Source organism: Sorghum bicolor, chromosome 1, assembly GCF_000003195.3.
Source record: "Sorghum bicolor cultivar BTx623 chromosome 1, Sorghum_bicolor_NCBIv3, whole genome shotgun sequence".
Taxonomy (NCBI): domain Eukaryota; kingdom Viridiplantae; phylum Streptophyta; class Magnoliopsida; order Poales; family Poaceae; genus Sorghum; species Sorghum bicolor.
In genome coordinates this window covers 80,632,435-80,656,271 of record NC_012870.2, presented here as the reverse complement: position 1 = coordinate 80,656,271, position 23,837 = coordinate 80,632,435, and the positions used below count along the sequence as shown (strand labels likewise).

The 23,837-nt window shown below is 40.0% G+C and overlaps 2 protein-coding genes across 3 annotated transcripts in view; both read left to right on the top strand.

Annotated features, from left to right (window-relative positions):
* On the top strand, positions 4,622–6,223 carry LOC8081558 (S-norcoclaurine synthase 1). 2 transcript variants are annotated; one of them, XM_021457958.1, is made up of 2 exons: positions 4,622–5,097; positions 5,294–6,223. In XM_021457958.1, the coding sequence occupies exons 1-2, from the start codon at positions 4,864–4,866 to the stop codon at positions 6,101–6,103; spliced, it is 1,044 nt and encodes a 347-aa protein (XP_021313633.1). In that variant the 5' UTR covers positions 4,622–4,863; the 3' UTR covers positions 6,104–6,223. The 2 variants fall into 2 exon arrangements, with proteins under 2 accessions (XP_021313633.1, XP_002468701.1); XM_002468656.2 differs by having other exon boundaries at positions 4,627–5,097; positions 5,270–6,223.
* Positions 18,353–23,837, top strand: part of LOC8081557 (callose synthase 10) — a 34,696-nt gene continuing 29,211 nt past the window's right edge. Inside the window, exons 1-9 of the mRNA XM_021451748.1 lie at positions 18,353–18,975; positions 19,498–19,595; positions 19,693–19,847; positions 21,016–21,139; positions 21,310–21,423; positions 21,913–22,032; positions 22,687–22,776; positions 23,422–23,519; positions 23,630–23,747. Of these exons, the coding sequence (XP_021307423.1) occupies positions 18,729–18,975; positions 19,498–19,595; positions 19,693–19,847; positions 21,016–21,139; positions 21,310–21,423; positions 21,913–22,032; positions 22,687–22,776; positions 23,422–23,519; positions 23,630–23,747 (1,164 nt within the window). The 5' untranslated portion in view covers positions 18,353–18,728. The remainder of the gene's footprint in view (positions 18,976–19,497; positions 19,596–19,692; positions 19,848–21,015; positions 21,140–21,309; positions 21,424–21,912; positions 22,033–22,686; positions 22,777–23,421; positions 23,520–23,629; positions 23,748–23,837) is intronic.

Genomic DNA, 23,837 nt, shown 5'->3' with positions numbered 1-23,837 from the left:
GCTTACCTTCTTGCCCCTGCCCATTTCTTAAAGATATGTCCCCGTTAAAATAATTGTGGTTTTTTGTTAACTTGAATTGTTGGATATAGGATCTCAAGGTAGTATGTAATTAGAAATCTCGGTCGTCGGTCCTAGAAACTTACTATACATGTGGGTTACTTTAAATAACCGTTAGTTGTCTGATCGTCCAACGTCCATGTTTCAAGTACAGGACGATTCTTCTTCAGTGCCATGCCTATCTGACTGTCAGTGAGGGCAGTCTCAATAGGCTATTAATTATGATTTCTATCTCTATTAAATGAAACGACACCTAAGCAAAATGCTGACATGGCAACTCAATTAATAAGGAAAGAAAACGTAAACGGAGGAAATCGTTTCTTCATGGAAAAACGACGTCTTCACTTCGACCGATGCACGGAGAAATGATAAAATTGTCGTTGGGAAGAAACTATAGGTTTCTATCTAGGCTGGCACGCGTGTGCTCGCACACGCCGACCGCGCCGCCACACTCACGCGGCCATGCTCTGCTCGCCCGCTCGCACCGGCCACCCCGACCCGCTCGCTCACGTCGGCTGCTCGCCCGCGCTCAATCGCTTGGACCACGCTGCCACGCTCGTCCGCACCGACCGCACTCACCCCCGCTCGCCGCGGAGGAGCTAGCGTCCGTGCTACAAGCTGGGCGCGCCGCGGGGGCCTAGGGAGGTCCGGCGCATTATAGACGAGATGGACTCTGACCGTGACTGCTTCGTGGACCTCACCGAGTTCGCTGTTGCCTAGGCCACGCTCGCCGCCGAAGAAGATGAAGTTAGGAGAGAGAGTCCATGCTCGGTGTTGTCAGGCTACGCAGTCGTGCTCCTAGGGTGAAGGGTCGAGATGACGGACTAGAGGAGGAGGTGAATAGTCCTTTCTAAAATTTATTACACCGGCTAACCGAAACAAATGCGGAATTAAAACTATCGGTCTAGCCAAGACTACACCCCTCTATCTAAGTTCTCTAGCACCTTGTAAAAGATCCTAAACAAGCAAATAAGGTGCTGCCTTAGCAAGAGCTCACCTAACCAATTCTAGGAGCAATGTCACACAAGCCTATGTCATTAGTACTTTGCAAATCAGGGAGCTCCTACACAACTAGTAAGCAAAAGCATAAAGCTCCTAAGCTCACTAGCAATGCTCAATAACAAGGCAACCAATGCCAAATTAGAGAGCGCAAATTACTTAGCTACACAAACTAAGCAATATGACTAACAAGGTTACACAAACCAAATTAGCCACGCAAGGGGAACTACTTCTAGCTACACAAGCAAGAAGATAACTAGCAAGCTACACAAGCTAACTAATTACAAGAGCAGCCACACAAGCACAAGTATATATGAATGTAAATACAAGCTTATGTTAGGGACTTACAAATCAACAGGAAGAACAATGTTGACACGATGATTTTCTCCCGAGGTCACTTGGTTGCCACCAAGCTACATCCCCATTGAGACAAGCTCCAAGTTGCCGCCGATCCTCTTGCTAGTGGTGACCCGTAAGTCACACTCTACCACATGGAGTGCTTACCACAAGCTCTAGCACTTGACCCAACCAGACCACTTATCGCTCTTCACGTCTCGCTCAACTAGAGTTGCTCTTCGCGATCTCCGCGGGGTGAGCACCGTACCCCCTCACAATTTCTTATCCGAAGCACCGCACAATCTTCTTTCGTACTTCGACGGAGTCACAAGCCACCAAGCCATCTAGGAGGTGGCAACCTCCAAGAGTAACAAACACCACCGGCTTGAAACACGAACACCTAGTTCCACTCGATGCAATCTCGCAATGCAACGCACTAGAATCGCTCACTCACACAATCGGATGATCAATATCAAGCATATGTGAGTCAGAGGCTTCACTAGCACTCCCCAAGCATGGACACTAAGTCCCAAGGGTGCTCAGCGCTAGCCAAGGCCGGCCACCACTTCTATTTATACCTCCAAGGGCTAAACTAGATGTTGCCCCTTCACTGGGCAAAACTCGTGGGCACCGGACTCACTACAAGAAGCCACCGGACGCACAACCCCCAGCATCCGGTGCTTAGGCGACAGCCACGTGTCACTAGACGTTTGAACTCGACCGTTGCCACCAACGACTAGCACGCGCGCACGCCTGCACCAGCCACACCGGACGCTCTGCAACTTCACACCGGACCCATGCGCAGAGAGCACCGCAAACTCGTAGGGTCACTGAACGTGAGCCACCGGACCGGACGCACCCTGAGCGCCTGGTGCTCTTCAGTCAGAAACACCCCCTGACGTCAAGCACCGTTGGACGAGCGAACAGTGTTCTGTCCGCGTCCGGTGCCAGCGTCCGGTGTGCTCGGCTTACACGCGCTAGAGTCGGACGCTCTGATCTAGCGTCCGGTGCTACCAACACCAACGTCCGGTGAGCGAGAAACACTCCCGCGACTTCTCTAAATTTCCCACCGGCGCAATAGAAAATATGCACTTAATTTTCTCAAAAGCGCTGAATCCCACCACCTCCTTTGCAAATGTGCCAACACCACCAAGTGTACACCACCATGTGCAAGTGTATTAGCATTTTCATAAATATTTTCTCAAAGAAGTTAGCCTCTCAAACTTGCCACGCCACTCGATCCTAACACGTATGCAAAGTTAGATCGCTCAAGTGGCACTAGATGACCAATATGCAAACAAGTCATAAACTTCTCTACACACCTATGACCGGTGAAATGGAAATGCCCTAGGTTATACCTTTGCCTTGCGCTTTTCATTCCATCTTCTCCAATGTTGATGCAACACATGCACCAACCAATCACCAAATAATATGATCCACTTCATATCATCATGTGACCGTATTGGTTCATCGATCTTGACCTCACTTGCTCTTCACCGTTGCCTCGGTCCATCAGCGCCAAGTCTTGCTCAAGCTTCACCGTCACACGCGGTCTCTTGCTTCAAAGCCTCCGACTTGCCCGTCACTCTTGCAACCGGTCCATCAAGCCAAGTCTCATCTTGATCTTCTCCACCTTGATCATATGACTCCATGTCGTGTCTCATATGCAATGAGTTCCTCCATCATCACATAATCACCTATGGACTAATCTCTTGTGTATCTCACATAAACACTATTAGTCCACCTAAGTTATCACTCAATTACCAAAACCAAACAAGGACCTTTCACAGGGCGCCTGTCGTGTCGCCGTTCGCTCAGGTCGCGCTTGTCGCGCCGCCGTCCGCCCAGGCTGTGCTTGCCGGGACGCCGCGTCGCCTAGGCCGCATCTCCACGCCGCTGTCCGCCCAGGCTGTGCTTGCCGCGCCGCCGTCCCCTCAGTCGTGGGCCGGTCGAAGGATGTGGCGTATACACTGCTGCCCAACATATGTGCTACTAGTCTACTACGAGTTCATGACGTTGAGGAGAGTTTTGGGACGAGAAGGGGGTGGACCTTGTTGACGTTGAGGTCGGAGGTTACTACGAGCTCGTTGTCACCATGTTCACAGGTGAGCCACCGTGTGCACATGCTACTCACGCTGAAGGAGGAGAAAAGATGGTAGTTAGGAGAGATTGAGAAAAAAGACACCATTTATTAGACAAAGACACTAGCACTGTGAGGAGTAGTTTCTAGAAACGATTTCTTGTTGACGTGGCCGCTATGGAAACCCTATATAGTTTCAACCATTGAAAGATTCCTATACCCGAGGTAGTAATTAGGCCTGTAACAAATACTCCCTCTGTTCTAAATTAAGTGTTGTTTTTTATTTTTGTGTCGCAAGTTTGACTCGATTTGTTGAAAATACGTGCAATAAAATTTGTTAAAAAGTATATTTAAATATCTTTCCAATGATACTAATTATATAACATAAATATTAATATTTTTTAATATATATTTAATCAAAGTTATTTGTCGGAAAGCGAGAACAATTATTTTGGGACGGTCCAGAAAAGGATATAATTCTAGCTTCATCACTACTTAAACTTTGTAACATAAAATAGGTATAGCATAAACATATATTTCACCATAAATTCAATAGTGCTTGTTTGATATCATGAGTATTAGTATTTTATTAAAAAAAAATTGACCGCTTTAGTTTCCAGAATGTATTTGTTTTTGAGACAGATCAAAAGGAAGAAAAACATAAATGAAAAAATTCATAAACAAAAAAACAGTATGACGTAGAGTATTGATGTTCAAGATAGGCGCGTATATTTCATTCATTTAAATTTGATGAATGAGACGACTGATGCACATATACCCATGTGATCGTGTAATATATACTACCCCAGGCCAGCGACCACAGGTCTATATAACAAATATACGTGCAACATACAGTACTGAAGCAAAATTTTTTTTAATCAAGTACTGAAGCAACACGGCACTATATTATACTGATACATGATATGAAGTAATATAATGGCGGTAGTAACAAGGAGAGTATGGGCCGGATGCTGTAGGTAGGTTTAGGTGATGTATTAGGCCAGTCTTGGCGAGGAGTTTTGTGTCCTAGTTTTCAACCTATCTGATTTTGGAAATAGTGCAGAAGAGTTTTATAGAAATGAAACTCTCTCTGCTCAAAAAAACTTCTATCATCGTATCACATCAGCATATTTAATGTCCATAAAAACTATGATAAAATTGCATTAAGACTGGCCTTAGTGTGAGAAAAATTTATATATTCTACACAAAGTGCAAGTGGCGGCCATCCATCCATCCACATCCACACCCACATTTGTTCCACATTCCACAGGCACGGCCACGCCATTCCTTTCATTTTTCATCGTCCTATCCTAGCTAGCTAATTTGTCGGTAGTCACAAAGCTCACAGTCAGTCACTCAATTCGTTGAAGAAGAAGAAGAGATCGATCGAGATGGAGATGGCGGGGTCTCTTCCTGTGCCCAGCGTGCAGGCCATGGTGGCCACCGGCGGCGGTCATGCACCAGTGCCACCGAGGTATCTCCGTCCAGAGCTGGCCACGGATGATGTCGTCGACGGCGACGCGACGGCGACTATCCCCATCATCGACTTCCAGAGGCTGCTGCTGGTCGACCCCGAAGAATCAGCGCGCCTCCATGCGGCCTGCCAGGACTGGGGCTTCTTCCAGGTTAGTTGTTTCTTTGATTTGAGTTCTTCTTCTTCTTCTTCTTCTTCTTCTTCTTCTTCTTCTTCTTCTTCTTCTTCTTCTTCTTCTTCTTCTTCTTCTTCTAGATATAAAATAATAACTGAGATATATATCTGCTCGATCTTGTTGCAAAAAAAAATAAATAAATAAAAAGCTGATAAACCACGGTGTTCCGGAGGATGTGATGGAGGCGATGAAGGCCAGCACCCAGGCATTCTTCGCGCTTCCTGCGGAGGCCAAGCAGCAGTTCCGTCAGCAGGCAGGTCAGCTGGAGGGCTACGGCCAGCTGTTCGTCGTCTCCGACGACCAGAAGCTGGACTGGGCCGACGTCCTCTACCTCAACACGCAGCCGCCGGAGCACAGGAACCTCAGCTTCTGGCCCGACAGCTTCAGCCGGACGCTGGACACCTACTCCGCCGCCGTCAAGCACGTCGCCGACCGCCTGCTGAGCGCCATGTCCAGGAACCTGGACCTCACGGACCCGGAGCGCCTCGTCGCCGGCGGCGGCGGGATGATGCAGTCGGTGAGGATGAACTACTACCCTCCCTGCGCTGAAGCGGCGGACAAGGTCCTGGGCTTCTCCCCGCACTCCGACTCGGACCTCCTCACCCTGGTCCTCCAGGTCAACCAGATCCAGGGCCTGCAGATCAGGAGGCCCGGTGACGGCGCTTGGCTTCCCATCACGCCGCGGCAGGGCGCCTTCGTCGTCAACGTCGGAGACGTCCTCGAGATCTTCACCAACGGCAGGTACAGGAGCGTCGAGCACCGGGCCGTCGTCAACGCCCACACGGAGCGTCTGTCCGTCGCGGCGTTCCACTCTCCCAGCATACATGCCACCATTGGCCCGCTGCCGGAGCTCCTCGGCGACCAGGAGGCGCCCAAGTATAAGACGCTGGACCACCAAAGCTTCATCACGCTCTTCTTCTCCGCCAAGCTCCAGGGCAAGAGCTTCTTGGAACGGATGAAGAAGAAGAAGCTCTCTGATTAATTAATTAATTACTCGTCCGTTCCTTTCAGGCAATTAATCTCACAATCACTACACGCATTTTAGCTTTTGGAGGCACTTGCTTTTGTTGTTCGGCCTTGTTCAGTTCTCAATTTTTTTTAATTATGTATTGTAGCACTTTCGTTTTTATTTGGCAAATATTATTTAATTATGAACTAACTAAGCTCAAAAATTCATGTCACGATTTACAGGTAAACTGTATAATTAATTTTTATTTTCATCTATATTTAATACATCATACATGTGCCGCAATATTCGATGTGATGGGAAATCTTGAAAAGTTTTTAAATTTTATAGGGGAACTAAATAAGGTGAAGTCCCTAGTACTCCCTTCATACCCATAAAAGAAATCATTCTGGATAAGGTTTGAGTCAAACATTGAAAATATAAATCATGAATAACTTTTAAGTTGTTGAGTTTGAAAATATAAAAACCATATGAATGGATTTATCTTGAAAAATACTTTCATAAAAATATACATACGCCACTTTTTGATAAATATTTTTATAAAAAACAAGGAGTCAAAGTTAAGCTTTAGAGATCATGTTGTTGTCCTAAACGATTTTCTTTATGGGTATGGAGGAAGTATAATCTATGTCTAATAATAAAAAGATAAAATTTCAGAATCTTTTTCCATTCGTCCATTTGTTTGATCCATCTCTTCCATCCACACTTATATACATAGTCTGTGCTAGTGTGATATGGAGTTGGATTCTAAAATATATTGGGTTAGAAATAAAAACTCTAAATTCTTATTTTTTTTAATATTTATATTAGAAATTAGAAAAGAAAAAGTGACAAAACATATTAGGTCAAGAACTAGAAGTCTAGATTCCTATTTTTTAATATTTATATTGAAATTTAAAAAATAGGAAGAAAAAGTGATGGACTAAAAATCAACTGAATATGACTACCAATAGGACATGGATAAAGAAGACCATGAAAAAATTAAAAAAATACAAAATACAATCACATACAAAGCAACAAAGGAAAAAGGACAAAAAAATTCTCTACGCTAATTAAGAAAATAGAAAAAATAGATAAGAGCATCTCCAACAGTTTTGTATATTGCTTTTGCATTCTTGATTTTTGCCAAAATTTATAAAAACACCTCTCCAACAGTTTTGTATATTGGTTTTGCATTTTTGGAAACTTGACAAATTCCAGAGGAGGCTTGGCATTTATGCAAGTCCGTCCGCGACTTGGCAAACACCGATCTGCTGTGACTCCCACGCGCGATCGGAAAACACCGATCACAGCAGCAGCAAGATGGATCAATGATCGTGGCTCGGCGGCCACCGGCCAGCGCGATCGTGGACTACTTGCCGATCTCTAGGGGAACTTGCACTGCTTGCCGATCTTCAGGCACTTCTTCTAGCGACCGACCGTAGACTTGCCAGGAGCAGATACCGAGCCACGGGACGAAGCAACTGGCGGCGGACCTCTTCAACGCGAGTGACGACGGACTTCCTGAACGCGCGAAGAAAGCCTGCGAATAAACCGAGACCGCGTGCATGCTGAAAACTTTCGGCAGTTGGGTCCATATTTTGGTAAATGACAAGTCAGATTCGCAAACTCTTGAAAATGTCTTATTTTTCTACTTCTCATTTGCTTTTCAAAGTTGGCAAACTCCAACAAATGGCAAAGAAAAAATGTCAAACCGTTGACGATGCTCTAAGATGTGTATAAAGAAAAAAAATCCAAAAACACAAGATCCCACGCTAGCTAGGAGTGACGCTAGTCAAGAAAAAAATACTAACAAAAAACTCTCCAATGATATCATAGGTAAATAGATAGTTTGGAATCCTAATCCAAATCTCAATAGATCTCTCCAGTAAATTGATAAGAATACTAATGAACAAATAGAAAAGCATAAAATAGGAAATTAAGAAGACTTCTCTTGTCCAACTCAGTTCACCTTTAAATATTAAATCATGGAAGGTTTTGTTCGACTCTATTTGTTTTCGTGGCTTTTTCAACTCTCATCTTATTTTATTTTTCAATATACTTTTTATCTTTTAGAGTAAGACTCTCGTCTCTACCCCTTTTGTTTACTATATCATAGATAGACTCGTTGTTGTGAATTCGATATATGGATCGACCAGCCTAGAAATAGGAACAAGTTCTCATTGTGGCCCATTATTATCATCAAATGCTCACATATACGTGAAGATGGTATGAGCATTGTTGGACATTCTTAACGTCATTATCAAAAGTAGACTTAGTTTTTTATTTCTGATAACAGCGCCAAAAAATGTCAAACCTATCCCTCATGCCATTTAAGCCAAGTTGTCATCCTCAGCATGACATGAGAGACGCAGTACTGAAATATGTAATTGCTCTTCTGAATAAATAATAAATGAGATATGCAAGCGCACAGATTAATACCGATGTAGCATTTTAACCGGAAAGTATTCCAGGTATCGTTATTTATATTTTTACCACTGGGAAGGGATTACTAACATCAGTGTTGATTATGGAATGAAATATGGAACTGAGTATCTATCATTGCATGTGTAATAGAGAGCATTCATCTATCTCTTGCATACAGGAATAAATGTCACATAAAATATAGATAAAGTATGAATGGTGACAAAGATAACTAATTTGATCAGCATAACTAGCCATATATAATAATGATAAGCACCTCAACAGATATTCTAGCAAGTCATTAGCATGGGATTAGGATGAACTACAAGAATATTTTCTAAATTATTCTTAACTATAAAGTCTAGCATATCATACTTAGTGCAATTATACTCAGCAATCATTGCGAGAAAGGACTACGCCCATACATAGTTATATTGTCAAGGAAGACGAGAAACATAGCAATCACTCTCCTGTAATCATGTTGCTCTGCCTGCCCTATACACGGGAGGGGGACTATATAAGAATCAATGGAGCTGTCACCACCACGAACTACCCCGCGATCCGGCATATAGGGTACAATCGCAGATAAATACGGTATAGGCACCACGCCTACACAATATCTATCATTTACCTATGGATCTGATGGATAAACGGTATATGATCCTAAACATGTATATAATTCCAATCTAACTAAGCCAAGTATATAACTATGATAAACTAAGAACGATATAATTGCAAATATAAACAAGTAGAGCAAAATCATAATCAATATATTGAAATAGAACAAAGTTGTATTCATAATATTGAAGAACAATGATGAACAAATAAAGAATAGTAGAGGAATTACCAAAAATCCTATTGACAGATCCAGAAACCAATCGAAGATTGACTTCTTCTAGTTCTAATTCTATGTAGCTATACTAAACTAGAGATCTAGTTGATGTGGTGGCTCTATGGCTTGATCAGAGACTCTTCTCCTGATGAATGAATTAGGGTTTGAGGAACGAGAATGAGTCGTCCTCCAAGGGCCAGGGGGCTGCTTATATAGCCCCTCCAAATAAATATGGGCCGTCGGATCAAACCGACCTTAATCGCACGGTTTTCCTTAATCCTTTAGGTTGGTGGAGCATTATCCGTGAGACGGAGCCTGATTGGCTGAGAGCCTTGGGCGGGCGCCTAAGGGGGAGGGCGGGCGCCCAGCCCCCGGGCCCGCTCGTTCTCGTGGCTTCTGGACTCTTCTAGATGTTGGATAATTACGGTGTACGTTAATATCTCTATGTAAACCCGACATGTGGACCTTTTCTCCATATTCTCTAATAACCCCCTGCAGAAATAGACAAACACCAAAACTCGTGGAATTCTGTTAGATAAAACTCTAAGTCTGGGTGTTGGATCCTTTTCTTTATTTATTTGATGATTATATTTGATACTTAAGAACCGTCAACAAGCATGCATGTAAAAGATATACGGTCAATATTTTTATCCATGCCTTTTTCCCATTTTTTTGTCTTTTTTGTATAAAATAATAATAAATATTTTTATCTTTTATTAATAAATAAATATTCCTACCGCTAAGTTATTGATATAGTTTTGATTATGAACAAAACTTATTTTTGTTAGAACCCAGATCAACCATTTATCTATTTAATTAAATAATGAGCAAAATCTGAGCATGTTGTACGTAAGTGCAAATCCTTCGATAAAGGTTGTAACCCAATTTAAACTATAGATATTATCAAATTGGTGTGCTTTACAATGCGTGAAATATTTCTATCAAAGGATTTTTGGATATGAATTTAATAGAATATTATCATATTATTGCCAATACTAATTGGTATTATATATTTCGTGCTCATCAAAATAAATTATAAACTTTAAATTTTATGGAAATATTAAAACATAAATAGATATATAACATTTCTATAATTTTTTCTCCCGTTGCAACGCACGGGCATCTTTAAAATTGTGCTTTAAATTGCTTTTAAAAATCTTTTATTTCTAGATCTTGCATTCAAACGATGCCTTGCTGGAAAATTTAAAGATGTGTCAATCTAGATATGGGACTATGGGAGGCACTTGCAACTTATGCTATAAATAGTGAGACTAATATTGCCCTATTACCCTCAAGGCATCTAAAATGAATTGTCGCATCAAATAAATACAAAAATAAATGAAAAAGTAAGATAAATTATGACTAGCCATTATGATAATTTTCTATCCGCGTGAAATCTTTCTATTCGCGTCTCACCAAGATTGCATGAATTATGATAATTTGCATTTGTGTATCAGAGAGATTAGTTTCTGAGAAGAAAACAAATAAGTGGTACTCTGCTCCTTTGTTAACAAAGCTATACTTCTCAAGTTATTATTCACGTGGATTCGGTTCTTTAGAACCATATGCCTAAGAACCGTCGAGCCTTCAATGCTATTGAAAGCCCTAGTTTGGTTTTGAATAATTAATAAAACCCTAGTACTAACCTCTATACTAAGTGTGTAGACTTAATAAGGTTGATACATGCCAAATGATGGAGCAAATGATGATCATGGTGATGATGGTGATAACCACAAGATGATCAAGTGCTCAACTTGAAAAAGAAGAAAGAGAAAAACAAAACCCTACGGAGATCAAGGCAAAGGTATTGCTTAGGATTTTAGTTTTGGTGAAGACACCATAGAGGTTGTGATCACATTTGGGATAGATAGCCGTACTATAAAGAGGGGAATTCTTTGTCTAAGCGGTTATCAAGTGTCACTAGGTGTCATTGTTCATGTGCATGCATTTAGAACCTAGTGAGCTAACTTAACTCCTTCAAAGAAAATGTTTATGAAAATGCTAACACAGCACATCGTGGTGTACACTTGGTGGTGTTGGCACACTTTGAGAAGGAGGTGGAGGTTGAAGGGTAGAGAGAGGTTGGGTTCCTCTCTTCCTCCCGCCGAGCTTGCGAGACGGGGTTCGACGCTCTTGAGAAAATGAAATGCATTTTTTCTAGTGCGGTGGTGGGAAGTTTAGAGAAGTCGCAGGAGTGTCACCGGATGTTGGCCACGGAGGCACCGGACGCTGGCCACGGAGGCACCGGATGCTCAGCCTGCGCGTCCGGTGTGCTGTCAGTGCCTGGCCTTGTTACGCTTAGGCACCGGACTCCAGGCACCGGACGCGGGTTAAACCGTGTTGGTGTGTTCGGTGCTGCCTCACTTATGTGAGTGACTCTGACTGAGAGCACCGGATGCTCAGGGCACGTTCGGTGGTCTGGGTCCGGTGCCCCTAAGCGTTTGCAGTGCTCTCTATGTAAGGGACGAGACGCGTTTGATGCTCACTTGACCGCGTGTGGTGGTCTGTAGATGACCGTTAAAGATCGATGCACAAAAGTAAAAAGGAGGATACATGGCCGTTTTCTCTGCACCGGACGCATGGCTTAAGCGTTCGGTGGCTCCCTACAGTGCGTCCGATAATCCCGAGTTCAGCCCAGTGAAGGAGCCAACGGCTCTATTTGTTTGAGAGGCTTATAAATAGTTGTTGGCCGGCTTTGGGCTCAATCTCTTAGCATTCTTGACTACTTGACATCCTTGCGAGCCTAAGAAAACACCTCCCACTTATCTCCTTTATAGATTGTTCATCTTTGTGAGATTGGAAGTGATTCCAAGTGCATTTGCTTAAGTGATTACATCTAGTGGCACTTGGGGATCGATTTGGCTGCGGTTTTCTTGTTACTCTTGGTGGTTGCCGCCACCTAGATGGCTTGGAGCAGCGGAGGAGCATTGGCATGAGTTGGTGATTGTTCGTGGCCATCTCCCGGTGATTGTGAGGGGTTTGTGGCGGAGAGCCGAAGGCAACTCTAGTGGATTGAGCGTGTCATTGAGCTACCTCACTTGTGGGTAGGTTCTTGCGGTGTTCTAGTGAGGACAAGGTTCATGCTACTGTTGAGTATTTTAAATGTAAATAGAGAAATTCGCAAGCGTACAGGTACCGATGCAGCTTTCACCCGAGAGTATTCTAGAGTATCAATTTTTTACAAGGAACGCAAAGTGTACTAATTAAGGTTCAAGATCGTCCCACGGTAAAGGTCAAAGTATTTTTAGTGGGTCGAGAGGATGTTTCTAAGGGTTCTCTAATGGATCTATAAATCGAATTGACTTTAAAGTCTACTTATTTTGGGACATCAGAACACTAGCCACACACAGAAGAGAAAGGGGACTAGGAAGCTCCGATTACGGTCCTACAACACTAATCCAAACATGGTGGAATACGTCGATCGTCACGACCGTCACCACCTAGGGCTACCACAACTATCCGTTGAACTGTGTGTAATTCTAGGTAATATATAGACTAAGCACCATGCACAACCTATTAATTACTACTCTAGCGTTGCAAAGACTAGAGCACTTGATGCAAGCGAGAAACTAATAAATGAACTTAAAATACTGAGATTAAGTAAATAAAGAACTTAGAATAGTAATTAAGGCACCTGAAGATTACTGAATGATGAACCATATACTGCAAAAGTACAATGTCGAGGAAGATCCGACAGATCCGGCTCCTTCTTTGCTCTCTCCCTCTTCTAATTACAACTAGGTGAACTAGAACTAGAACTAGAACTAGATGAACTAGAACTAGAACTAGAACTAGAAGAACTAGAACTAGATAAACTAGAGGCACACTACTAACCCTAATTTGTGTAGAGAATATGAAGCACCGGAGTGTAGAATGCCTCAAGGAGGGGGCCTTGGGCGTCCTTATATAGGACGAGGTGGAGTAAGGGGCAAGGAACTGCCACGTCAGCGATCCGTGTCTTCATCTTGTGTGCACCATTGGATCAAATCGATTTAAAATCGACGGAGGGATACTTTGCTTGGCTTCCAAGGAGGCGTGGGAGGAAGATTCCAGAAGGCGGTAACCATCGGGGCGAAATAGGGCGTTGACCGGCCCCAGGGTGGGGCTGGCCGGCCCCACCTTGTTTCGTCTGCGGGTCTCGTTCCTTCGGGTGACTTCTAGGCCCTTCCTGAGCCTAATGACGATATTTGCCGACGCGGATAAGTTTCGTGATAATTAAGCACCCTAATCCCTCTTTTATGCTTTTCTGGAATAATCCCTAGAAAATACGGAACATGCAAACCTCGTGAAAATTGTCAGTTAAAACCCTAGACTAGTGTGTATTCATGTATCCCTTCTTGTCTAAAGTTCTAATAAAAGTTGACGTTGTCCACCGTCAACAGCTACACCTATTAGCCGCCGAACCACCAAGTGTTGGTCGACACAACGGGGACGTAGCGTGCCAGCAAGCACGTGAATCTCGGGAGAAAAATTATTGTCTCTATTGTGATTGATTGGCATTCTCTCGATGCTTGATTGTTTACATATTGGTGATTGGTTCACCCCCTACACGGCGGTATAAATATCTCTTCCTCTCTATTTACTTACCGCAAAGTAGTGTAACTAGTTTAGTTTCTAGTATTGGCTTGTGTAGCATAGTTCACTAGTGTAGCTTGTAGTGACATAGTTTGTGTGTGCCTAGTGATCATATCAACTAGAATTGTTGTGTCACGTGGCTTGCAAACGCACCATTAGAGCTAGAGCAAAAAGCTTCGTTTTGTTATTTACTAACCTTTTGCTCTAGTGAGTTTGTAGAATTTTTAAATAGACTATTCACCCCTCTAGCCATATAGGACCTTTCAGCTATCCTCCATGCAAATAAAGTTATGTGAAGTTGAAGTATGAGAATCATAAAGAGTTTGGTGCCACTCTTTACACTTATTGTAACTATTTTATTTTGTTCATGGATAGCTTCATGGTGTGTTTATTTTTTAGGAAGTTGAGGGTTAATGGATCAGTATGGAATATCATAGAAACATATGTGAGAGTTCTTTTAAATATATAATCTTTAAAGTTTTCTGAATTGGAGTTTTACCTAGAATGATCTCGATTATAAATCTTACATGTATTGTGAATTGTTGATATTTTACTTCTCAAACTTGACTTTTGGTAGTGTACTCTGCAATATGCAATGGTCAATGTTTCTATGTATTTAATTTGAAAGTTTTGTATTTTCATTTATAAAGATTCAAATATGCAACTTGATATGTATTATTTTATCACATAGAAAGTTTTTTCTAAATATAATTAAAAAAGTTTGTCTAAAAGTGTTATAAGTTTTTGAATTTATGATTTCAAGGTTTGCAATTTCAATTTTAAAGTTTTGACACGCGTGGTAAAATTACGGACGCATAAGTTTTTTTATTTATGTGTTAGAAATTTTCGATACTTTACCTCTGGTTAAAATAATTTTGTCTATGTTTTTGTTGCTAAGATATTTTATCTTTTTAACTTATAAGTATAAAGTTTATAATATGATAATTAAAAGTTTTGAATCTAACAGTACAAAGTATATAATATGATAGTTCAAGTTTATAAATTCTATGTGTAAAGTTTTGAACACAGGAGTACAAAGTTTATAAATTTTGTAATGTGATAGCTCAAAGTTTGAACCTAACAGTACAAAGTTTGTCATGTGATAATTCAAAGTTTATAAATTTAGAGTGCAAAGATTTAAACCTAATAGTAGAAAATTTATAATGCGATGGATCAAAGTAGTGAATTTAGCAGTACAAAAGTTTATATTGTGATAGATTGAATTTTTATAAACTCGAATGTAAAGTTTTCAATTTAGCAATACAAAGCTTACAATATGATAGTTCAAAGTTTGTAATGTCAGAATTTAAAGTTTATTAATTTTAAGTGTAAAGTTTTGAACTTGGCGGTGTAAAGTTTACAATTTGGTAGTTTAAAGTTTTGAACCTAGTAGTATAAAGTTTGTAATGTCATACTTTAAATTTTGTTAATTTTGAAAGTTAAGTTATAAATCTAACAATGTAAATGTTACAATATGTTGTTCAAAGTTTGAGCCTAACATTTCAAAGTTTGTAATGTGATAGTTCAAAGTTTAAGAATTCTAAGTGTAAAGTTTTGAATGTAGCTATACAATTTGTAATATGATAGAATAAAGTATTGAATCAAGCAATACAAAGTTAGTGACGTGATAGTTCAAAGTTTATAAACTCTAAGTGTAAACTTTTGAACCTATCAGTACAAAGTTCATAAATGTGATAGTTTAAAGTTTTGAACATAATAGTACAAAGTTTGTAATGTGATAGTTCAAAGTTTATAAATTCTGAGTGTAAAGTACTGAATAGATCAAAATTTTAATATTTTAAAGTTAGTAATAAAAAGTTTATATTGTGATAGATCAAAATATTGAATAGCAATACAAAGTTTATAATTTAATATTTCAAAATTTATAAATTTGAGTGTAATGTTTATAAAATATTGAATAGCAATACAAAATATTTTTTTCTTTTCTCTTTTTTTTCTTTTAGGGAGGCGAGCATCTGAGTACTCATTGTTTTCATCTCTATGACACTTGTCCCTTTTTTACTCCCTCTATTTTCTTCTCTTTATAATAACTTTTGCATAGCTCATGACTCTTTTTTGACAATAAAGACTTTTGAGAGATAGCAACAAGAATTGGAGCATTTATTTGGTGGATGGAGAACCTATCAGAGATTTTTTTAGTGTTCACTCCTAGTGTACGAGAGAAACATTTTGGGTGGATCTAAATGGAAGGCATGTTTTGCGCCTACTCCCAATGTAAAAGCAGTGCATATATATGTGGGTGTAAGTTTTGAACCTAACAATGTAAAGTTTATAATGTGATGGTTCAAATTTATGAAACTAGTAGTACAAAGTTTATAATGTGGTAGTTTAGTTTTGAACATAGCCGTATCAAAGTTTATAAAGTGGTAGTTCAAAGTTCTGAATCTAGTATTAAAAAATTTGTAATTTGATATTTCAAAGATTATAATTTTGTGTGTAAAGTTTTGAATCTATCAATACAAAGTTATATTGTGATATAACAAAGTATTGAATCTAGCAGCATAAAGTTTGTAATTTGACAATTCAAAGCTTAAGTTCTAAGTGTAAAGTTTTAAACGTAACAATGCAAAGTTTATAATATGGTAGTTTAAAAGATATAGTAGTACAAAGTTTGTAATACGATACTTTAAAGATTATAAATTCTAGAATCATTTTTACAATTTCGTAGTATTCACATTTTTTATATACACATATGTGAACATAAGTTTATGTATTTTTTAATAGAGTAAAGTCCACTTCCGGTCCCTAAACTTGTGCTGTCGTGTTATCCCGGTCCCTAAACTCACAAATCGATTGTTTAGGTCCTCAAACTTGTTCATCTGTGTCATCTCGGTCCCTAAACTTGTTCAATTGTGTCATCTCGGTCCCTAAGCTTGGTTTTGAATCTCATCTGGGTCAAAACAAAGCGATCTAACAAGTCTATATCAAAAAATAATTCATAACTTTTTCATATGAACTCAAATGAAGACAAATTTTATACTAAAGTTATAGTCCTCAGCACAATCTACAACTTTGTAGTTGAAAAGTTTTTTATTTGAAGTCGTTTAGTGTTATAAAATTTAATTTTAAATTTTAAATTTTAAAATCTATAAACTTATAAAAAATATTTTGGGAACATAAACGATTTTAATTTAAAAACTTTTCAACTATAAAGTTGTAGATCATGTTGCTGCCTACAATTTTGATATAAAGTTTATCTTCATTTGAGTTCATATGAAAAAGTTATGAATTATTTTTCAATATAGAGTTTTTAGATTCGTCCTGTTTTGACTCAGATAAGACTTAAAAACAAGTTTAGGGACCGGGATGACACAACTGAATAAGTTTGAGGACCTATATGGTAGATTTTTAAGTTTAGTGACCAGGATGACACAACCGAACAAGTTTAGGTACCTAAACTGCCATTTTGCGAGTTTAAGGACCGGGATGACACATCCGAACAAGTTTAGGAACCGCTGATGGACTTTACTCTTTTTTAATATGTTAACCTTGTCTTATTTTTTCATGATATTAGTGACAACTATTTTGATACGGAAGAATGGTAGCCACATATGCTTTATATTAGTTATTTGCAAAGACATAATATGCACTTCTTTTTTCTTGTTTTTGCTTATACCTATTTTTTGTTTTCCTGTATTGGCTGAATCACTAATCACAAACAAAATACTATAGAATATAAAATAGTATGAATTTTGAAAACTAGTACCTCCGCATCTATATAGACGTAAAACTATCTCTTTGCTCTTTTTATCTCACACGTACTCGCTATCCCAAAAAATATAAAAAGCTTGTAGAACTCAAATCAGCCCATAATATAGACAAGAAAAATGCTAATAGACCTGTCCATAAAAACTAAGGCCTTGTTTATTTCCATTGTCTTTTTATAAAGTAGACACCGTAGCATTTTCGTTTGTATTTAACAAATATTATTTAATTATAGACTAATTAGATTTAAAAGTTTTGTCTCGTAAATTATAAATAAACTGTATAATTAGTTATTTATTTATCTATATTTAATGCTCTACAATATGTTGCAAGACTCGATGTGATGAGAAATTTAAAAAATTTTAAAAGCTTTTTGAACTAAGGCCTTGTTTAGTTCTGAAAAGTGAAAAGTTTCGTTACTGTAGCACTTTCGTTTGTTTGTGACAAATATCATCTAATCATGGATTAACTAGAATCAAAAGATCCGTCTCGTGATTTACAGCTAAACTGTGTAATTAGTTTTTATTTTCGTCTATATTTAATGTTTCATACATGTGCCATAAGATTCGATGTGACGGAAAATCTTGAAAACTTGGTTTTTAGGTGAACTAAACAAGGCGGAGATGGGAAAAGAGAAATAGTCTCAGACCGCGATAACGCGTTTTTTTTTTTGACAAGCGCGATAACGCGTTGGTATCCGTCAGAGAGCGCTGAGGGAGTGCCGGTACATCCAGCCCTCCTGTGCCCCCCACGGTCTCACGCCTACACGGCTACACCCACACAGGCACCAGCTCCTAACCCTAGCACGGGAGGTGGAGGCGCCGAGGCAGCGGCGGACCGGCGCGGCTGCACGGGCGTGGGCGAGCCGCGAGCTTGGGGCGGCGCGGTGGCGGCGACCTCTAAGCTGCAACACTTCGGAGGGCAGCTAGAGGGTCCACGTCACTGCGTACCCCAAAACCCACGCGCTGCGGCGGCGTCGGCAGTGAGATCGAGCGAGTATAGTAGACACAGGAGAGCTGGAACCTCAGACTATTCGCACACAGTCAGATCACGCGGCTCGCCGCCACTGGTTACTGACCTAGGGCTCGCCGCGAGGGCGCGGCGATGTCGTCGTCCAGGCGCCGGAGGGGCGGGGGCCCCGAGCGGGCGGCGGTCAACTGGGAGCGCCTCGTGCGGGCCGCGCTCAAGCGGGACCGAGACCACCTCCGCGTGGGGGGAGCCCCGGCCGCCGTGGGAGGGCAGAGGCTCGCCGACGCCGTGCCGGCCTCGCTGGGTCGGACCACCAACATAGACCAGATCCTGCAGGCCGCCGACGACATCGGGGACGAGGACCCCAACGTCGCCCGGATCCGTGAGCCCCTTCCTCCCACATATCTTTACCTGTTTGTGTGTTCTCTCCTAGTTAACAACAGTGCAGTTCACGGGTGGAGCTGGCAGCTGATTTGTTTGGGGTAGCTCTGGATGCGGGTTTTGGAGTCCTTCATTTGGGGTATTATCATGTCCTGCAACACTGCCTTTCCTGTTGTCCTGCTGTGATTGCCCATTACTACCTGCAGTGCGTGCCACTGAGTAAACAGGAGGTTCTCAGTGTTGGTAATTGTGGCCAACCTCATGGCAGGGCTGGGTGCGCGGGGGGGTGTTCAGGTGCTATTTGCTAATGCTATGTATGAGCGCACATACTCACAATACCTAAGGTTTAGGGTGGTTGGGTTTGTTTTATGCGATGGGGAAACACAACAGTCCGTTATATCAGAGGAGGCAAACTTGGTAAATTGTTTCTTTCCAGGGATTTTGATATAGGGAGTCAGTTTACTTTGTTAAAGTTGGCAATTTGGTGTTCTTTTGAGTCACTCCTTTTCGGCTTGCACCACAGTTTGTGAACAAGCGTACACGATGGCCCAGAATCTGGATCCCAGCAGTGAAGGTAGAGGGGTTCTTCAGTTCAAGACAGGTTTGGCATCTGTAATTAAGGTATGCTTACTTTCACTGTTTTTGTTTCTGCTCAGTCTTTCTTCTTCTCAGTGAATTATTTCTAAGTTTCCCATGTTCTAATCATGGCATTCCACAGCAAAAACTTGCTAAAAAGGACGGGGCTCCGATAGACCGACAGAATGACATTCAAGTCCTGTGGAACTTTTATCTTGAATACAAGAGTCGTCGTCGGGTTGATGATATGCAACGTGAGCAGGAGAGACTGAGGGAGTCAGGAACCTTTAGTACAGAGTATGGCCTCTCTTCTGTAATAAAATTCATGACATATTTTGTTTTTTGGGTTTCCCTAGTGGGTTGGTCTCAAAATTCTTTGTGACTCTGATCAGCTTTTGCCTGATAAAACTTCTACTCCCTCCATCCCAAATTGTAAGTCATTCCAAGAATGTCTGAGAGTCAAAGCATCTCAACTTTGACCAAAATTATAGAGAGAATTACAAAGATTTATAACATCAAATAGGTATAATATGAAAATATAATTAATGAACAATGTAATGATACTAAGTTGATACCATAAATATTATTATCTTACCATATAAATTTCGTCAAACTTAAGATGGTTTGACTCTCCAAGATTCTTGGAATGACTTATTATTTGGGATGGAGGGAGTAGTTCTAGGTTAGCATACTTTTACTGAAAGTGAGGAATGCATTCATGTCTGTTTTACTAGTCATCAGCAACCATTAATTTGATCTTTTGTAAATAGTATTTTTCAAGTTCACTTCGCTCCAGAAGGTTTTGCCTGCATACGTTTTGTTTACTTGATGTGCCCAGAAGCGACATTTGTGTTATCAGTTCTTTATATAATGTAATGAACTTGTGGTAATCCTAGAATTGACAGGGATAGATACATGACACTGTTGCTTGTTTATTCTCTGTGAATTCATTTTTCATGCGCACTCAGTAGTCAGTAGCTCATTTGCCTTCTTATTGTTGAACAACTAAGCTATGTGGTGCTATTATATTATGTGCCACATCTTTTAGAACTTTGCTCTCTGAAGTTGATACTATGCTATAACATCCTTCTTTCTTTGGATTTTCCATCAACAAGAAATGGGATTGGGTGATCTAGTCTAATCTGTTCCACTGGAGTGGAATGTAATTTTTGGTGTGAAAACCAAGTCTAGTTGTTTAAACATGATATATATGCTTGCTGAGCTTTTGTTGTATTCCCCAGTTGTTAATAAAAAGGCTTGTCTATGCTCAGTCCAGTTTTGCCTTCTGAGTTCTATGTGCCATATGTTTTTGGTTACTCTTTTCTTAATGTAATGGAAACATATCTATCTACTACCTTCAAAATATTGTATCACTCTCAGGGCTTACCCTGTTATTTATTCGTTAGAAGTCTTGTGTTTGTTACTATGTGTCTCATGGCAATTCTATTTTCCTTACTACGATCAGGATGGGAAATAGGGCAAGGGAAATGAAGAAAGTTTTTGCTACATTGAGGGCTTTGCTTGATGTTCTGGAAAATCTTGTTGGCCAGTCACCAACTGATAGACTTCATAGACAAATTCTGGAGGAGGTAACATGGCGGAACTCATGACCCTGTGAAAAAAAACCCCGTATTTTTTGTATGTAGCTGTATCACTGGTGCACTAAAACCCTGTGACAATAATAGTATTTGCTTCACAAGAACAATTTTTTGTTATATATAATGTACCATTACTCTTCTCATCCACCTTTTTTTTTCAGATAAAGAAAATAAAAAGATCTGATGCAGCCTTGAGAGGTGAACTTATGCCATACAACATTGTTCCCCTTGATGCACCATCTTCAGTGGCAAATATTATTGGGTTTTTCCCTGAGGTATGGATATGTACTTTTGGTTTTGATTGAAACACCAATATTGATTATAAATTTGTGCTGTACTATGCTTTTAATTTTTAAATGTAATATTGCCATGGACTTTAGAAGTCCTTTGAATCAATTACAAACTCTATAAGCTGTTATTTTCATATGGCATATTTACATATAGACATCACTGGTCAATTTTACAATCTTTTACTTCAAGCTCACTTGGTTGCACTTATTTTTTTTACTTGGGTTAAAATAATCATACATCATGCCATTCCTATAGTCCACTTTCCTTTTCTCATTGCTGGAGCAATAAAATGTTTTTTGGGATTTATATGCTGTTAATGAAGAGAAGAAATTTAGGTGGTAAAAACTAAAAAGTCCAGAGTTGTCTATGCTGGTACTCAAAGACTCGAGAGCTCTTTCATTATTTTGTTATAGCTTAACAAACAAAATAAATATCTTTGTGTTCATGAGAACTATTCCATGCAACTGTATCAGGTCAGGGCTGCAACAGCAGCAATTCAGAACTGTGAGGACCTGCCACGATTCCCTTTTGATACACCCCAGCTAAGACAAAAAGACATTTTCGACCTTTTGCAATATGTTTTTGGCTTCCAGGTACATATACATACTTTTCAACAGTTTGATATTAGATCTTCTAAATGATTAGTTTATATTTTATCCTGCATGTTTCCATATGGAGCAGTTAAAATTGTTGCTTGTTCTGAGTCATCTATTTTATCCTGTATGTGTTTTTATAGATTTAGCTAATACTATTATGGAAGAATTCTGAGTCCAAATCTCGCATATTGCCAATAGTACTTTTTAATTTGCTTAGACTTTGGAACTGCCAAATGATTAGACCACTAACTGGCTTTGACAGTTGACATCTTCCATTTATCTGTTGACATGCCACCTTTGAGTCTTGGCTCTCCTAAGACACTGTGTTACTCTGTTATCTTTGATATGGAAATGGACAGTTTGATTTGTGCAGATTGAGTAAGTGATGGCTTGGACATTTTGAACATTTTTCATAAACAAGTTAATGACTAAAACTAGTGCCATTGATTTTGCCGTAGATTCTTTTTTCAAAAGTTTGAATGCTTGGCCCGTTGACTTTTGTATTATATGGCTTAATGCTAATCAGGAAACTTTTATGGGATGTTTTCCTTTATCTCTACATGCTAATGCAATTGTTTGCCGTCAATTTGTTAATCCAATTTTGTATTGCCTTTGTATTGACCATCCACTTTGGTTGAATGATTGTTCCAGGAAGATAATATTCGGAACCAGCGTGAAAATGTTGTACTTATGTTAGCCAATGCTCAATCCCGGCTAAGCCTGCTAATTGGGTCAGAACCTGTGAGTCCTTCTGCTCTTTTATTATGTAGCTTATCTACTAGTTCTGCATTTTGTAAGATTTTTAGATCCTGCTGATGTTATACTCTATATGTTATATTAAATAGGTGTTGTTGGACGTTAACAAGGTATTGGTGTTTACCACGAACTTAGTCTTGAAAACTCTATAAACTGTAGTTGGGTGATGGGTCTCTCATAGTGGCCTTGGTGATGTATTTTTCTTCTATTGTTTAAACTAAGCTCGGTCTAGAACAAGGAGTAAAAATCTGAATTATCAGCCTTTTTTGTGTTTATTAGTTGATCTGGATACAAATAGGGGCTTATTACCTGTCAGTATAGTTTTGCTAGTATAATTGCCTTACAGAACTGAAGTTTTGCGGTAACATTACATTCTAATAATTCAATAATATGCAGATCATCTGCATATTCGAGAAAAGAAAATCAGATCCTGAAGTGTTGTTTAAGTTTTTGAGATACATTAGCATTACTTATTAATGCCTATACTAATTGTTGTTGTCTAACATGTTTCTGGTAAAAGCTCAGACAGTCACCATGTATGGAATCTTTGTCATGGCCTTGTGTATCCATTTCAGCAAGTTCTCTCTGTATATATGCACCAGACACTAATTGGGCCTATGATCCTTGCAGAAAATTGATGAGATGGCTGTCACTGAAGTTTTTTGCAAAGTACTGGACAACTACATAAAATGGTGTAGGTACTTGGGCAAGCGTGTTGCGTGGACCAGGTGAGTGTGTGTTGTGGGTGGGTGCCGGGGGGGGGGGGGGTGATGGTGGCACTTTCCTTGTGCATGCTACCATCTTTCATGATGCTGACCAGTTTACCTTCTTCTTTTAGCCTTGAAGCAGTAAATAAGAACCGGAAAATCATATTGGTTGCCCTCTACTTTCTGATTTGGGGTGAAGCTGCGAATGTTCGTTTCCTCCCAGAATGTATATGCTATATTTTCCACAATGTGAGTCAATGTTTGATCAAGTGCAGGTCTTCTCATTTATTTTTTCCTTCAAAAAAGCACAGGATCTTCACTTCATTTCATTATAGAAGA